The 17937-nt window shown below is 43.1% G+C and overlaps 2 protein-coding genes across 2 annotated transcripts; one reads left to right on the forward strand and one right to left on the reverse strand.

The window, feature by feature from the left end:
• Window positions 1–5353: 5353 nt before the first annotated feature.
• On the forward strand, window positions 5354–11672 carry LOC118416278. Its single transcript, XM_035821366.1, has 7 exons — window positions 5354–6348; window positions 7086–7150; window positions 7676–7777; window positions 9079–9167; window positions 9837–9920; window positions 10516–10567; window positions 10783–11672. The coding sequence occupies exons 1-7, from the start codon at window positions 5354–5356 to the stop codon at window positions 11670–11672; spliced, it is 2277 nt and encodes a 758-aa protein (XP_035677259.1).
• Window positions 11673–13232: 1560 nt separating this feature from the next.
• On the reverse strand, window positions 13233–15593 carry LOC118416279 (polycystin-2-like). The gene is made up of 3 exons (XM_035821367.1): window positions 15443–15593; window positions 14809–15147; window positions 13233–14416 (listed from the first exon to the last, which is right to left on the reverse strand). The coding sequence occupies exons 1-3, from the start codon at window positions 15591–15593 to the stop codon at window positions 13638–13640; spliced, it is 1269 nt and encodes a 422-aa protein (XP_035677260.1). The 3' UTR covers window positions 13233–13637.
• Between the last annotated feature and the right edge of the window lie 2344 nt (window positions 15594–17937).

A 17937-nucleotide genomic window follows, 5' to 3' on the forward strand; every position in this document is an offset into this window, starting at 1 on the left:
GTCGACAGGTGCCCGCACAAAATGCCTTGAGTCCAAATCACGTGCTCGCACAAAACGCTTTGAACCCGAATCCGGTGCCTAACGCCCTCCAAGAAACAGGTTGTGGTGAGACACTTTTACACTTTTAAAAGTTCATTTTCGAGTCCTTGTACATGACCATATGTGTACATGTGTGTGTGTGTGTGTGTGTGTGTGTGTGTGTGTGTGTGTGTGTGTGTGTGTGTGTGTGTGTGTGTGTGTGTGTGTGTGTGTGTGTGTGTGTGTGTGTGCATGCGTGCGTGCATGCCTGCGCGTGTGTGTGATGGTGTGTGTGAAGAACTATTTATTCTTATATGTAAAATTTTACTCTATGTTTCTTTTCATGGATGGCAATCTTGTAACCTACGATGCGAAGTGCTGTGCCTTGTATCCTCGCATTTTCTTTAAAGGTGTCATGGTACACAGTTGAATATTTTTCAGTGTGTACATCTCGCTGTGTTTGTGCTGCTGTTTCCGCTGCCATCGTTCTGGTGTTACTAGTGATCCTCGGAGGGACCTTTGCCGGGCTGTATCTCAACACCAGCCAGAAGGATAGTCAAAAGGCGGGCCCATTTCATTCTTCTTTTCTTTACTACAAGTCATCTGTTTGTAACCACCATCTATCTGTTTCGATATGTGAACATATGCCTTTTATTCCTAGATAATATTTTATCAAATTATGTTATTAGGTTCTTTTTGGTAGACAAGTGTCATAGTCTTCATAGACTGACTGACAGAGAGAGAGAAGTCTGAATCCAATCAAATGTTGTTCGTAATGTTGAACAAGGATGATAAAACTGGTTTTACAAATCATCGACATTCTTATCTATGCTCTTTACAGCCAACAATGTCTGTGAACACTGACCAGACTGGTCTGCCCGACGGCTGCATTTCTGAGGGGACGACAATGGCCGATCTCTTGTCCAAACCCACGGTGAGCTGAACTCGTTCTTGTTTCCTGTTCTTGTCCTTTCAGATTATAAATAAAGCTATCATATGTTCTTGGCACCGTTGATCACAACTTTCTGCGCTAGTCTAGAAGGTTTAGAAGGTTGCAAGGAAAATATGGAGGTACATGATAGCTATTTAATGCCAGGGCCTCATTGAACTTAATTTCATCAAGAACAGAAAAACGGAATAATCTAGTACTCAGCGTTACAATGGCTCTTCTTTGCATACAACGAAATGAACCAGGTTAATACTAAACACAGATACCAAGGACGTTATACGAGACGGTCTCATATAACGTCCTTGCTGATACCTAGTGTTACTCTATTACAGATACGTCCTGTAGACGGACAGGCAGCAACCACAGCCTCCAGCTTTCCACATGGTACCGTACCGCCATCAACTCCCTACAGCTCACAAGGAAACATCAACCCGAAGCCAATCGTGGTTAGACGGGACAAAACGTTACCCGGACAAGTACGTCATCCGAGCGGCGTGGCGGTGTCTGCAGACAATGAGATATTTGTCGCTGAATGGAACAACCGATGTGTTCAAGTCTTCAGCATGAGCGGAACCTTCCTCCGCCGCTTCCCGACGGTGGTGCCGGGCCGAGATGACCAGATAATCTATCCTACCGATGTGGATATTGACAAAGAGGGCCGTGTCTGGGTGGTGGGGAGAGATGACATTGTCGGTGGCGCTGTGCAGGTGGTACAGTACAGTAAGGACGGCCTGCCGCTGGCCACGTTTGCTGTGAGACGACGTGGTTGGTCCCCAAAAATTGCTGTAAACGCGCGTGATAGCAGAATCATCGTGATCGTTTCTGGATCTAGTGGGATCTTGATGTTCAAACCAGACGGCTCGTTCGATGGAGGTTTCGGCTATGAAGAAGGCGTCCGACTGCAGTACGCCACAACAGACAAGGACGGAAATATTCTTGTTACGGACCCTTATAGTTCCCGCGTCCATGTGTACGATCACAATGGACAGGGCTTATTCTCGTTCAGCACTGTTAGCGTCGGTAAAGGTTCACCTAGTGGTATCTGTACCGACCCTCTTGGTCACATCTTCGTGGCTGACTCAACAAACGGACGGGTGGACATGTTCACAAGCCGCGGGGAGTTTGTCCGCACCGTAGCGAAGGTTACAAACCCGTGGGGTATTGCTGTGGGACCGGGTGGACAGTTGGTGGTGACTAACTTACACTTCATCGTGACAATTTTTCCACGAGAGATGGTATTTCCGGATGAGCAGGCATAGTAGCAGTCTTTCGTGTAAATACAGGGCTATGCACATCCTTTTGAATATATTCACTGATGACTGAGAGAAAAGCAACTTGTGATTATGCAACACCTTCTTCTCTACACATGATATCGTTTTCAAAGCAGTCAATATTGTTCTACTACATTTCCATCCGACCAATTTGGTGTCGTCTGTAAAGAAACTCGTATACTATTACACCTTTTGCTATAGCATTAGTGCAATGTATAATGTTTCAGCTCATCTGTGATAGCGGTTGAGATTGTAAAAAAAACAAAATCACGACTCTTTTGGCCAATTGCTGACATCATGTGTATGTAAGGTTGCATGTCCTGATCATGAATTATTGGTATTTATACGTGACTATGTAATGAAACTCGGTACTAAATTCGTTACAGTGACTGTGGATATAGTACAATGTCCAATTATCTTAGCTCGTTTAATATCGTGTGTAATGTTGTCTGTTGTTTAAAAAATACAAACACTAGTACTATTGACCAATTGCTGACATCACGTGTACGCAAGGTTGCATGTCCTGATCATCTATACTTGGCTTGATTGTGCCGTCTGTAACGAACCTACTGTGTACGTACTACTGTGACTGTGGACATAGTACAATTTGCAATTTTTTTAGCGCATGTTGTATGTAAGATTGTAAAAAAATCCAAACACTCTTGACCAATTGCCGACGAGCCGTGTACGGGAGGTTACAAGTCCTGAATGATGGGTATTTACACTTGACCTGATGATGTCGTCTGTAAAGGGACTACTGTGAAGCTAACACTGTGACAGTGGATATTAATCTCCAAGCAGATTCCTCCGTGGCAAGACAGTAACATAAGCTGGGGAAAGACTTTAGCCGGCAGAGGAGTAAAATTGCCCCAGATACTGGCTCCGAAAGGTTAGGTTGTAAAACGATAATCCCGGCCAATTTTCACGTTGGAGGTGCACCAGGAGGTAATAACTAGGAGGAGCAGAAACACGTTTCTGAAAAGATGGCCCCTCCTAGTGCCTTTGACCAGTTGCGTCCTGCGGCAGATTCCGCGTGGCCAATTTTACTCCTCTGCCGGATAAAGTCCTTCCCCAGCTTATGTTACTGTCTTGCCACGGAGGAATCTGCTTGGAGATTAAGTGGAGATTGTGTAATGTGCAATTTTCGTACCTCATCTAATATAGCGTTTATGATTGTTAGAAAATCCACGCACGTTTGACCGACTGCTGACGTACCATGTCCGCAAGGTTCCATATCCTGAATGATTGTGATATATACATGAACTTTTGATGTCGTCTATATTACGAGACTTCTGTGAATCTAATGATGTGACAGTGGATATCGTGTACTGTTTAATTTTCGTACCTCATCTGCGATAGTGGTTCAGATTGTTTTAAAAGATCCAGCACGTTTTTCCGTACGGTTACTTGTATGTCCTATATTGACTCTGGTCATTTTAGCATGGCGAAGGCAGTTTGGTCAGCCTAGTCTCAACCAGAATGTAGGGTGTATAGAAATATAGTAAAACTATACCAAACGAATTGAATGATAAACCAAGAGTTACCACCTATGGCCAGCTAATTTCTCTGGTGTATTATTCAGTCTAATTGGTCAGATTATACCTTTTTTTTTTCAAACAACCCAATAGTCTAAAAGAGACTAGGACCAGCCGAAAATACGTAAGATTTATTTGTTGTACTATAACGTTTGTGTGTTGCTTATCATATTAGCTGTTCTTACTATAGATGATGTGTTGGACGTCACTTATACATGACGAAGTAGTAAGGGTACATTTCAGTGCCCAAAGTGCATTCCCCATGTTGCAATTAAAACAAAGTCAATGTCAATGTTACTTCAACCTTACTGTGAATTTAAGTGTCGTACAGATGCAGATGTTCTCGTGAAGAGATCTCGTAGTTGTGGAGATGGAAGCATCCCCGTGAGGAATGGCACCTTCTTCCTTCTTATGATTTATTGATTGTTTATAGATTCGGTGTCGTTTGGTTGCTATAATTTCCGTCACCACAATAAAATAAATTTGCACTGATTGTGTTTCCGGCCATGTGGTATGCTTTTCTCATGATTGTACACGTGAACGTGGAGTAACTATGGCTTTTTAATTATGAACTCCCAGCAGTGGTCTATGAACATGATTGAACAGACCATTTCCGCACTTTCAGTCAGAGTTGAAATTGAACACTATGATTTTCTTTGCCGCCAGTGGTTCAATTGCGTTACATTAAAACTAACTACGTTGGCCTTTCTTTTTAATATAACGCAAGTTCGCATAGATCACTTCACATTGCCTGTTTCCATTGCTTTATTTGCAATATTATTTCTGAATACTTACTAAAGATTGCCTGAATTAGATTGCACATCAGTCGAATTTTCTATATGCTGACGGAAGATATTGAAGAAGTGGAAACTTTCAATAATTCCCTTTTCTTCTGTTGTCTGATGCAAACATGGGAACAAGGATAGCAAAGTTGACACTTGTTATCTGGAGGCAATGTCCAGCATGAAGATACATGTCTCCCATTCATTACTCTTTCCCTAAGGCCCAACACTGAAATATGTATTATTCATTTCACTGTTTATCATTCACATTTTATGCCCCGTGTTGACTTGGTAGTTATAGCAACAACGAAATTGTCTGGTAATGATGAGCGAAAAATTATGAATGAATCGATGTTGATTAGAAATTGGACTAGGTTATTTTGTGGGTAGGGGTGGACCTGGTAGGTAATTGATGTGCTCGTTGAGGGATTATGAGCATTAGAAGAGCAGAAAAACCGTAGAACCGAAGCAACAACGAAAAACTACATAGAATATCATTGATCAGAAAACATTTCACCTTTTACACCTAGTTTTCTTCAAACAATTGTCACACACATTACCCCCTACATACTGACTGGTCTAATCGGAGAAATGTTTTATAGATGAAACGCAGTTTCAATGCATGTACATTCACGGCAGATGGTTCAAACTCAGCGGCCACACATTTATAGATGCTAATTTTTGGAACAAGACCAGGGTTGATTAAAGAGTCTCCGTGTAATAGCAAGTTTACAAGACCACGGCTTTGACGAAAAGTCTGTAATAAGGATCTGGAGACTACCTCAGACAGACCACATCATGGCCTCTCATGACGACGCTGATACCGCACCATCCGGCACTGCGTACCTGCCTAAAGACAAGGTTGTTCTTGCTGAAGCGACGTCGGGTCAGATGCAAAGTAACAAGTCCAATCAGTCGGCAACACCATCTTCATGCAGCGGCGTTGATGCCATGATGGACCCAACACGATGTAACTCGTCAACAAAAGATGCTGACGCTTCAGCTGTTGTCCCAGACGACAGTATCACTCCCCACACGCCCGACACACGCCATCTCGAGCCGATGTCGTCGCAAAACCCGAGTCTAATGTACTCCCCAAGCACCGTGAACCAGAATTCGGGAGATGTCGAAAACGCTCGGGAACCGAGTCCCATGTACGAGCAAAACGCCGCGAGCGCCGATCGGGCGGATACAGAAAACGCTCGGGACCCGAGTCCGATGTACCCGCAAAACGCGTCGAACCCGAGCCCTGAACCGGCTAACGAGGACAGCCTACAGCCGACTGCAGCTGCAAACCAGCAGGACGACACCATCGGAGCAGCTGAGAGAGACGGCAATCCCTTCATCCAACCCTATCAAGACACAAATGAAGAAGATTCTGCATCCGCCTGCAGACCAGATAATGATGACTGTGGTAACCGTGTCCATTCAGAAGAAAGTGTGCCCGCTCGCAGACTATCTAGTACCAGTAATGGTGTACCCAGCATCCAGCCATATGCAGTGGCGAATCAGGAAGACTGTGAGTCCGCTAGCAGTTCAGCCAACTGTGATGACAACATCCAGCCCTACGCTGTGCGGTATCAGGAGGAAGATGATGGTAACAACATGCCCACAGCCGGCGGTACTGCGGCTCGGGACGGCCAAAGAGATGGCGTCGACTCTGGGGACGTAGATATTTCACCTTACGCTGTTGCATATGCGGACAGACATGACGACGGTGAAGCCCGAACTTACGAAAATGTTCTGAATCCACATCCGATGCACGCCCCAAACGCCCTGCATCCAAACCCTATGTACGTCCAAAATGCATTGATCCCAAATCCTATGTACGCATCAAACGCCCTGCAACCAAATCCTATGTACGTGCCAAACGTCGAACTACAACTGTCTTGCGGTAAGACGAGTCTGTTTCAAATCTTTTGTTTGTTTTTTCTTATATATTTTCCCATGTAACTGTAAAATGTAAATGGCACAAATGCGTAGAACAGTTGCTTTTACCGTCATTTGTTTTTCAGGTTGACCATTGATATGAATTCTAGTTCATGGATGATGTATTTTAGAAGTCTTAGTCATTTTTCTCCTTCCAAACCGTATGGTCGTTTGTATTGCTCAGATGAAATATTACCGCAGAGATTTTAGACCGAAGAGTCACATTATTTTACTGTCAAGTTTCAAACCAGTATATCAAGATGGCCTCATACGTATGAGTGACGGCCGTCAGACACTTTTATGTTCTTTTCTGATTAAAAAATTCTTATTAATCATTATTTATTCACCTAAATCGACAGGTAAATTGGCCCAGTGTATGTATGCCTGGCTGTGTCACCGCCCTGCTGTAACTGTTGTCTCTCTCGGGTTGTTGCTATTGAGCGGATTATTTGCCGGGTTATACTTCACTACCAACGTGCAGGATAGTCGAGAGGTAGGCCCGTGTTCCCTATGCATGTGACTACTAGCTAGTTGTTTGAAAAGCAGAGACGCTGCTACCATAATGCATAGCACAAATTTAGTTATACCCCCTTCCCACTAGGACGGCGCTATCACCACGCTCTCTCAGTAGTGTAGAAGGACCTGATTGGGAAGTTGTCAGTGAAGGTCAGATTTGCGTAAATTCAGAACCAGCAATTTTTCAGGCATGAAAGTTCATGTAACAGGACCATGGAAGAGCTTACTAAGTCACGAGTAGGAGTTGTTTTTGGCTTGTCTGTGTTTAAAAAATATTAACGATTATATATTTGCAGCCTGATCACGTTTACAGTAGAGTGAATGGGAGTTATGAATGGAAACATGTAATGCAATCGAAACCAAAGTTCCATCACTAATGATCTACAATTAAACATGACATAGAAGCAACCCTACAAATTTTATAAAGACGGCTAGAGATCTTCCAACACCTTCTTTAATGTGTTGATACCAGCAGTGCTTGGCCTGCTTAAGCCTGTATAGAGAGCTATACGGGCTTTTCATTGACGTCGTTCTAATAATAAATTGTCCTCCGACGACCAGGTTGGAGTAATTGAATTAAGCAGTAGCATCTGCGTGTGGTGTACAGACGTACTATGTAATCCAACATGGCGCAGATGAAAAGCCTGTCAACTAATTCATGATATGTTGACCCAGGTACAGCCTACAGGAGCAGTGGACACCACCCCCAACACTGGTCAGCCTGTCTGCTGCAACTCCTGGACAGACACCACGGCTTATCTGACGAACACATCCACTGTGAGCTAGTTCATTTCCTCATTTCTAGATATGTCCACTCAGATTCTAAATGAGTTTCCTACCACTAGGTTTTCTGTATCATTGACATTGGCAAACCTGCTAACTGCAAGCTACTCTATTTAAAAATAATAATTGCGTACGACTAGATTAGTTTCAGACGTTTCGAGGGACAACCAAACTTCTTCTGCAGCGTCAAGAGGATGAAGAAGAGTGACGAATGTCACTCAGAACGTTCGAAAGTTATCTCAGTATCTTGTACAGTTGTAGAAATCTATCTGTCATATTCATATTGTTCGCCTGGATGCCTAACAATTAGTGTTAGCTACTTTATTGTTTACATGGATGTCTCAAGGTGCGCTCCCACCGTAACCTGGTATCCAGCCATAATATAGCTTCCGAGTCTGTTCTCTCCTCTTCGCAATTACGAAGAGGAGAGAAGAGACTCGTGAGCTATATTAAGGCTGGATACCAGGCTACTCCCACCGCACTTGTGTCAAGCTTGCGTCACTGTGGGGTTCGTGCACTGCGTCACTGTTTTGTTATCTTCACCGATTTTTTTATAATTTAGATATTGCGTGATACGTAAAAGTATGACTTAGAAGACAACAAAATACACAAAAAGAAAGAAAATTCGTTCTTTACCTCTGAGTATCTTTCGAACCCCGCAGTGACGCAAGCTTGACACAAGTGTGATGGGAGCGCACCTTTACCTTCATATACGTGCTTACTACTCTATTATTTACATGTACGTCTAACCTGCATTAAGGTACGAGATGTTCTAATTTATTAACTGTCATAGACAAGACCTGCAAATGGCTCTTCTGCCAGAACATCGCCCACGTTTTCATTCACCAACAACAGCTCACAAGGTAATGTTTTATACATATTTGGGTGGGAGGACGTAGGAAGCATTTTAGCAATGTTCCCAAACGGACATCTTTTTGGAAACACTGATGAGAGCTAGTTTTGTACTGCCTCATTACAGTCAAATGTGCTCAAGAGACCAACTCTGCGATTTGTTCCTTGTAAAAGAAATTTCCTTAAGTCCTGGGTATCAAGTTACAGGTTTAATCATCATAATAGATAAAATAAGTTCTTTAACTAGTTTAACTGTGATATCCAACACAAAAATTAGACTCATCCAAATTTTCGATTCAACAGCACCAGTCTTTGTCAAGGAATGAGAAATCCAGTGCCGTATGCGGTATGCAGATAGAACACGTGACTCAGTGAGCAGTGGATCATAAGTTGCAGGAAGTCAACATATAATAACATAAGTGTTCATGTCATGTTCGTTCCAGGCAGCAATCTCGAGACTGTAACACATCACAAACCTTTTGCAGATCTCTATGGCAGACAGTCCAATACAACAGCGCTGTACTTTGAATTGGTAATCACATCACATCGCATTTTGTATCTAGATGATGGCAGCAAGCATTATCTGGGAAACCTTTTGATTTAGGGTTGGGTACCGGTACACCGTCCAAAAGAAAAACGGACCTGAAAAAATTCGGTGGACCGGATGTAGGACCTATTGGAAATGAACATATTATATGATCGTGTATTCACACGTTTGGGGGCCTACTGGTCGAAGAAAATAACAAGGGTGTACTAGAGAAGAGTCTATAGTCATTTCTACCAAGTTTTACAGTCAATAGTACAGAGGCAGTTAGCCTTGTACTAAAGTTGTAGGATTTTAAAACGCCAGTGGGAGTCGAATACTACACAAACCAGATTTCTTTTGTAGCAAAATAGACCATTGTTGTGAAATAGCCCATTCACAAGTTTTTGTATACTGAATCAGGTCCAGGTTCAGGTCCTGACCTAGACCTGATCCTCTGGACCTGAATCAGACCTGGACCTTAATTTTCCTTATCGGTTCCCACCCCTACTTTTGATCGCTTTACTAACCATTTTTGTAGTATACATGACCGTAAACCGTTGATTCTAATGTACGACGTTTGTAAGTATGTTGAAGAGCCACCCAAAGGTTAATTGTTGCGATGATTCATACGTATCCAACAGTGAACAGTGTACATGATTGTATACAAACCTACAGCATACAGAAGCTGAGGACACTACCTACGCACCTGACGTGGATGGCTGTTGCAGCTCCGGCGTTGGGTTCGTGCCGAAACCCACGGTAATATATCCATTCCACTAGTAGAATATCAGGGAAATTTACGCGTTGTGTGTATTTTTGTTTTGTATTTTGTTTCAACCAAACATAACATTTTGCATGATATTCCAATCATTAAGTCAAACCTACCTGCCTAGGTGCTTAGGCCAAAGACTGGCCCCTTGCCCCTCTCAGTCAGGACTCTGAAAGTTGCACAGTCCTTTGCACTTGTTTCCGCAGTCAATCCAGGTTACACAAAACCAATTTAGGTCGCAGCAAGATCGAGATCTAGTTGAATGGGGACTAAGCGCGGATATGAACGATCTTTTCCACTTGAATTGAGACATGTCCATCTTTCGATAGCAAAATTACCCATTACTCATTTACTTAGAGAAAGTCATGGCTATCCGTGCAACCAGCACGCCCGGATGATGATGATGATTTCCATTTGACACCGTGAAGTCATACGTATGTCAGACTTTGAGAGTTCTGTCGCTTTTCTACAAGATTACCACAACTAAAATAAGACTGTAGTGAGGACTCTATAATGTTACTCCGAGAAAATAAAGTTACCATTAACTAGCTGATGTCTGAATATCCTATATCCTTTTTTCTACAGATGGAGACTGCCAATGACTCTTCTGGACAAACAGAACCACCCGGTTTGCCAGGTAAATTTGAATATGTTTATGTAATTACAGGTCTTTTACATATCAACAAAGTCATAGGTCTTTCTTGGTTTTACACTTAAATGTTCAACTAATAGGCACGGTGACTAGGATGCCATGTATAAAAAAAGCCCTTATTATATGAGCTATGCGACTGGATATGAAGTACCGAACTTGGCAGCTGGTGTAGTTATGATTTGTTTAACCATCTATTGCAGGGTGCGTAGGCAAAATCGTACCATCGGAGAAGATCGTGTTTGGAGGGAAGGGGCAGAAACCCGGGAAGTTCATCAGAAACACAGGTGTGGCCGTGTCAGCTGACCACGAGATATTCGTCAATGACATGTACAACCAGCGAATCCAGGTCTACAGCATGGACGGGACCTTTCTCCGCCTCTTCAAAACGGAAATGCCGGGAGCAAATGGGCGCGTACTACCAATCCAACCTTGCGATGTTGCCATGGACGGAGAGGGTAATGTGCTGGTATTGGGACAAAAAGTGTTCAGTTCTTCGGCCCTTTTTGTACTTAAGTACAGTCTGGGTGGTGATTTGATGACCATGTTCGACGTGCAATGCGGGGGCAGTTACCCAAACATCGCCGTCGACGCGCGAAACAACAACATCTTCGTGGAAGCCTCTAACAAGATCTTAACGTTCCAACCAAACGGAAAGCTTCTTCGCAGTTTCAAAACGATACCAGGAACAAAATCCCGCCGTTTTGGAGGGAAGCAAGGAATGGAAGTCGAGTCCGTTGCAGTGGACGAGGAAGGGAACATCGTCGTGACGGAATCCACCTTTTCGAGCCCCTGGGTACATGTGTACAGCCCTTTCGGCCATCGGCTAGTCATATTCGGAGGCTTCGGACCAGGCAAAGGTGAACTAAAACACCCCCAAGGTATCTGTACAGATACCTGTGGGCACATCCTCGTATCGGACTGGGGAAACAAACGCGTAGACATGTTCACAAGCCGCGGGGAGTTTGTCCGCACCGTTGTGAATATTACACATTCGTATGGCCTTGCTGTCGGACCGGGTGGGCAGTTGGTAGTGACCAGTGTGATTAACAGTACTGTGACAATCTTTCCCACTCGAATGGTAGTGTTGTAAGAGGTGCACGTCATGATAGGACATTTTGGCCATAACCAATGGAGTAGGGGTGATGTGAATAAGGATTTTACAATAAAGACATAAACTGGATAGACGACTGCACACGTTGGTGCAGCAGTTACATATGAATTAAGAACTTGAGTTATAATCCACAATTATTTCCGCAATGCGTTAAGTGTATAAATGTTTTGGCAATGCCTTAGGGGTGGAGTCTGACATTTTTGCTGCAGTACCTGATCTGTAGATTCACCAAGGTATTAGTAGTCTACAAACAATTGTGACGGTTTAAATGTTTGGAAAGGAGTAAACCTGGCGAAAGTTTCAGATTCTATATTAGCACTACATGCAGTACTAAGCCTATAGATGTGCAATTGCTAACCACAATTGTTTATACCTTAATGAGAGCTTTGTTTTAATACTGTTGCTACATATTAGTATAAATGTTTTATTTGCAAAGACATGCCCTAACCTGTACGTACAGTCTTCAAGTAATCATAATGTATATTATAATAATAAGGCATTCAGTACTTAACATTAGTTTCTACTACGTTTCTCATCAACTATGTTTACTGATGTTTGATTTGACTTTTCCTTTGAAGGCAGTGGTTTATGAACTGCTCTTCATGTACATTGTGAAAATGAATGGGTTTTGTGATTATTAGAATCTAATGAGCTTCGGTAGAGTAATTTGATGCTGTGTTGGACATTCAGAGTAAATAGGATCACAGGAATCGCTGTCGATAAATGTTGTTGAAACTCAGTGAGGAAAATTGCATAGAGATGTAGATGGTATCATGGATACTTTCGTAGTTACGCCAAAAGTCACTGACGAAGGATAGTGGATTCTATCCGAAACGTCTGACCGTTTCAAAACCATATCCAGTTGCTTGAGTAACTACTTTTTGGCGTATCTTATTACCTGGATGTCTAACCTACATCGACGTACTTTCGTAGTTTTTTGTGATTTAATTAACTTTAAATAATTAATTAATGACTAATGAATGACAGCGTCTGCTTTGTCATGATCACCTCAGTGGTGTTTTCGAGGTCAAAATGTTGCCGTAGATTTTTAATGTTATAACTAAAGATTGCTTGCAGGAAATGTGATAGTTTGCTAGTATGATTAAAGACCCTGTTGTGGGTCATTGTCACAAGTGAATTAGTAGAGTTATCAATGACTAACGGGCTGCTGTTGGTGTTAAAGTTGTAGATTTTCAACCACCTCATTAAAGAAAATTCGCACATATATCGTTTTTGTTTTTATCACAATGTATTAGAATCTCTATATACCTCTATATGCATGATGTGTGTGCGTGTGTGTGTGTGTGTGTGTGTGTGTGTGTGTGTGTGTGTGTGTGTGTGCGTGCGTATGTATCCGCATGTGTGTGTGTGTGTGCGCGCGCGCGCGTATGTACCTGGATGTTTGTACATGTGCACTGTCTGGAGTTCGAAAGTATGGTGTTGCTGCATTCAGAACTCAGACACGTGCATGCGCGTTTGTGAGGATGGTATTTGACAACAAGTTGCAAGGAAAGAAATTTATAAAACTAGTCTCGAAAACATGGTTTTTCCAACATCTAGTTAAGGACGTACGAAATACAAAGGCCAAATTTCCTTAATTTCGATTCTATGCCGATATAATGTAATCAAATGAAAACACAAGTACATATAACACAACAAAAATTTTGTAGACAGGCTCACAATAATGTGGTTGAGAGCTTCAAGACTCTGCACTCAATGGCATTCCGTAGGATCGGTGGTGACATATGATCCACAACGTCGATGTCTTGAACTACAATTACTTGATTTAGCCTGGTTTATCACATTTATACATGCTAACATCACAACAAGGTAAAATGTAAGGTGTTATTGTCTAAATAACTAACGAAGCATTCGCAACCTAGATAGACCTACTTATATCGCAATATACGTGTTAGCCCTTCCAATACTAAAACTCCTATTCCTTCACCACATTTTGTTAAATACGCCATCAAACCTGCTCGCATTGTCGGGTTCTATCACATTGCTTTCTTCCTGTTTGCTTTCCCGGGTTCTGTTCTTTGACACGTGCTTCATTTTACCTACAATCTCCACTGACGTTTCTTTCAAAAAGTGAAGAAATCGCAGGTTTTCTGCGACGGGAAGACCCTGCTGTTCTTCTGCGTACACATCCATGATGATGGCCATGAACATACTCAGCAGGATAAACTGCATCATAGCCTGGTACGAGAAGAACATTAGAGGACCTAAAACCCGCTGAGCCCCTGACAGTTCATCAAAGTCAAAGCTTCCCAACATCATCATGCAGAGACTCTGTAGGCTGGTCTGCATGTTCTGATAACCCCGAAGCTTCACGCCGAACACGAGGTTCCCCGCTTGAGTGTACGCCATTATCAAGATGGCGGCCACGAAGAGGAACTGCAGAACGGGCTTGGCTGACTTCCTCATCGTCACAGAAAGAGCTCGGACGTGTGAGTTGAACCGCAGCAGGTGGATGAACTTCAGCGTAGTGCAGCAGATGAGAAACCCGAGTAGGTAGGTGTAGACTTGGAACCAACCGGCTGCACTTTTGTACTGCTCGAAAGGAGTGCTGCCCGATTGCCGTTTCTCTGCCGCCTCATCAATGATGCTCTGTGCCTTAAAGTAGACGCCGAGTGTGGAGAAGCCGATGGTGATGATCCAAACTTCCACCCAGCTCCAAAATCCGCTCAGATACTCGACTGGCCGCGACAATAAACTCTTACCTAATGGGTGAAATATGGAAGGTGTTTAATTACTGTTCTAATAAGTGGTGGTGCTCATGGTATTCAAAAATTCACTTTGCTTGCTCGAATTCGTTGATATAATTATTAACAAGAGCTATCTAACAACCCCAAAATCGTCACAATAGCTTGTTCAGAACACGAGATAGCAAAACTGGAAGTTGCGCTGCAATACCAAGGGAAGCCGCTATGGGGCCCCAAATCAAATCATCTCCAGCTTTCATCACACCCTACCAACAAACAAAGTATGAAACCAATCCACACACCCGTTCTTGAGTTATCTTGTTGATACACGGACACACAAACTCTAGTGAAAATATAACCACCATGAATATTTCATGGAGGTAATGATACGAATACGTGATAAAGCTGACCTTCTCTTAGTAGGAAATACAGAAGAAACAGCGCGAATGCCACTCGAAGGAGGAGAAGGACGATGGCTCCATGCTGGACCAGTCTCAAGGTCACCACCTCTGCACCCGTGTAGGCGGCCCCTGTAGTAGTGAACTCTACCGCCACAGTAACCACGGAGAACAGGTTAGCGTGCGGGTTGTACAGAATCAGCTCTACGAAGACTGCGCGGGTCTGTTGGTCCAGCCATTGATGGTGTCGAAGGTAGTCAGCCGTAGTCTCACTTGCTTCACGGGTGGTCCCCAAAGTAGCTACGTAACCACCGCTCAAGTACGTGCCATGCTTTCCAAAGTGTGAAAAACCTATCAGACAGTAGATTACATTATAAACAAAGCATGAAGGCCCAGTGTCTCTGGTCTAACATGGAATGTGTGGATATTACCGGCCGGCACTGTCGAACACCATTACTTAGAATGTAAGCAGATCTCACAGATTATGATATTAGTCACAATATCAACTATAAATTTAGTTGATCTGTTTGCTTTCATTTTCCAAGCATTGAACTTTGTGCAATCTTGTTTCTAAAGATAATAATAATGCACTGAAACGGAAACCAACGTTTTCGTAACAGAAATCTCGTCATTATGAACAGCGTACCGTCAGTTAGGGATACAAATGTGAAGTTCCAAGGATGACCCAGCCCTGAAGTGACGGTGACACTGGTGACCGTATATGGAAACGGAGTTGATGAATTACTGAAGACGCTCGTGTCCTGTAAGGTGTCATTTACAGGAACCCATCCCTGCATTTGTTAAATGAAAGTACAAGTTATTAGCGCGAATCATAACTAGAAGCCGAAGACGTTTAATCACTTTTGGAAAGTATGCGTCACGCTAAGATAAGGGAACTGAACTGAACTGAAGATAAGGGATTTGTTCAAATTCTTGTAAGTTTATTTCAACTCTTAAAGTCCTTGGCACGAAGTCAATGTGAGTTCGTATTCGCATTCTTAAATAGCCAGTGGGTTGGAAGCTTGCATGCATATATATATATTCATTCGACCATGAGACATTAATTGTTAAAATGGGATCACACATTTGTGCTGTATTGTCCTGAGCACATCTCACCTCGGTGTAATTTTGTGAGTCAGCTGTGAGTATGGCGAAGTCTGCCTGACAGCGTGACGTGAATGATGTCATTTTCTCTGGCACCTCGCAGAGCTCTCCTGTATTAGGTGAAGTGGGAATAGTTTGCGCCTTCAGTGTTCTTCTAAATCAGTTTTGGCATAACGTTGTATTCGCGTCTTTAAGCCCCCTTTCCATTAGACGGCGATCGCGCCGCGCTCTCACTGCGACCTACTTAATATCATATGTTTAACTTTCGCTTTCACACTGAGTATATCATACAAAACGCAGAAGTGTGACTGAGAAGACAACAAAACACACAAAGTGTGAAGAGATTTGTTTCTTTGCTATAAAATTCGTTGATCGATCCGTCAAATCTTAGGTCGCAGAGAGAGCGCCGTCCTAGTGGAAAGGGGGTATTAGCAATCGGAAATAAAGTGATGACTTATAAAAACAAACGAACGAAACAAAAGATCACAAACCTGGTTTGAGTCGAACTTGTCTGAGCCTCACCGCGTCCACCGGATGCGTCAGCAGATCGTCCAACACCAGGTCAGCGGAGCTGGCTCTTCCGTTGTACCGCAGTGCAGTGTGGGTGGCCGGAACCAAACCGTCCGTGATCCATATCCAGAACGACGGGATGTCCTTGACCTAAAACACAAAACGATCTTTTCATTTCCTACGGATAGCTGCATTTGTTTATTTTACATCAGGAATACGTTTGGAGTAGCGTGCGTTGTCCAGTAATTAGCGGCCCTGCCTCTGGAACTAGAAGCTTTGAGTTCGATTCCGGCTGTGTCGCTCACCCGACATGCACGCTACCGGAAAGGGTTGCAGTTCTTAGGACAGAACGTTAAGTCGTGGTCCACTTTTCATTGTGTTTGTCGAAAAGAGCTAGGGGAATTTTTCCCCGTACAATGCACCTGTAAATACTGTACATAGCGTCTGTCCTCTCTGTCATGACCAGTGGAAGACTAGCTCTTCAGTGAACTAAAACTGGATCGAGATCAAATTCCTTTTTGGACAACTTACGTCTGTGGCCCCCGGGGTTAGTCCTCGCACGTTCTGCGTCATGTAAAACGCGAGTGGACTTCTCTCTCCGTACGCTGTCAGCATGATCACTGCGATGAACAAACCCACGCCGACAACCTCCAGCACCGCGTCTCGTGTTTTACGCTTCTCGGCACTCTTGGCTCTTAGTTCTGCCAACATGGACGGGCTGGGAGGGGTCGTTGGGGTTTGGGTGTCGACAGACTAGAGTGTGATGAAAGAATGGAAACACTTTTTCTAATATACAGTTTCAATATTTTCAAATGTCGAAAACGTCTACTGGTTAGCTTGGTTTACAATGATTATTATTGTAAGTGCAGTTGTTGTAATAACCACGTTACCAGAGTTCATTGCGGAGCAACTTACACTTTGACGATGGGTAGTCCTTCCTCTACCAACGTATCGCAGCCAACCAGTTGCAGTCGCAAAACTGTTTGGGGGAGTCCTTCCATCTCCCTGGTGTGACAAATCTTACTTGAACGAACGGCAATTTAATCATATACAAATTGCTGATGTTTGTGACGGCCTTCCCGAAAGGGGTTGTCAGAAGAAAAAAGAATCCAGAGAAAGTTTACATTTTATTTGAAAGACTAAATATCTGAAGTATCCAAGATCTATGACAGATCAACCAAAAAAGTTGTCTTCAGCTCCTTTGCATATCAATTCATGGTTAGGGTATAAAACCTACTTTGTACCAGATATCCTCTCTGACACTGACAAAAGGTAGTGGATTCTGCCTGAAACGTCTGACCGTTTCCAAAATTATATCCAGTTGCCTTAGTAACTGCATTTTGACGAATCAACCCATAAATAAGTAAGCGGCTTTCTGGCTTAATGACAAGGCTACCTTCCCACTTCTGTGTGTGTATTCCTCGTCATCTGCTGGTGGGGATGGGGGAGGGTCTTCATCTTCCACTGGTTTCTAGTTTCAGTAACAGAGACAAAGACGAAGTATGAAAACATTTTACAGCTGAAGAA

Source organism: Branchiostoma floridae, chromosome 5 (genome assembly GCF_000003815.2).
Source record: "Branchiostoma floridae strain S238N-H82 chromosome 5, Bfl_VNyyK, whole genome shotgun sequence".
Taxonomy (NCBI): Eukaryota; Metazoa; Chordata; class Leptocardii; order Amphioxiformes; family Branchiostomatidae; genus Branchiostoma; species Branchiostoma floridae.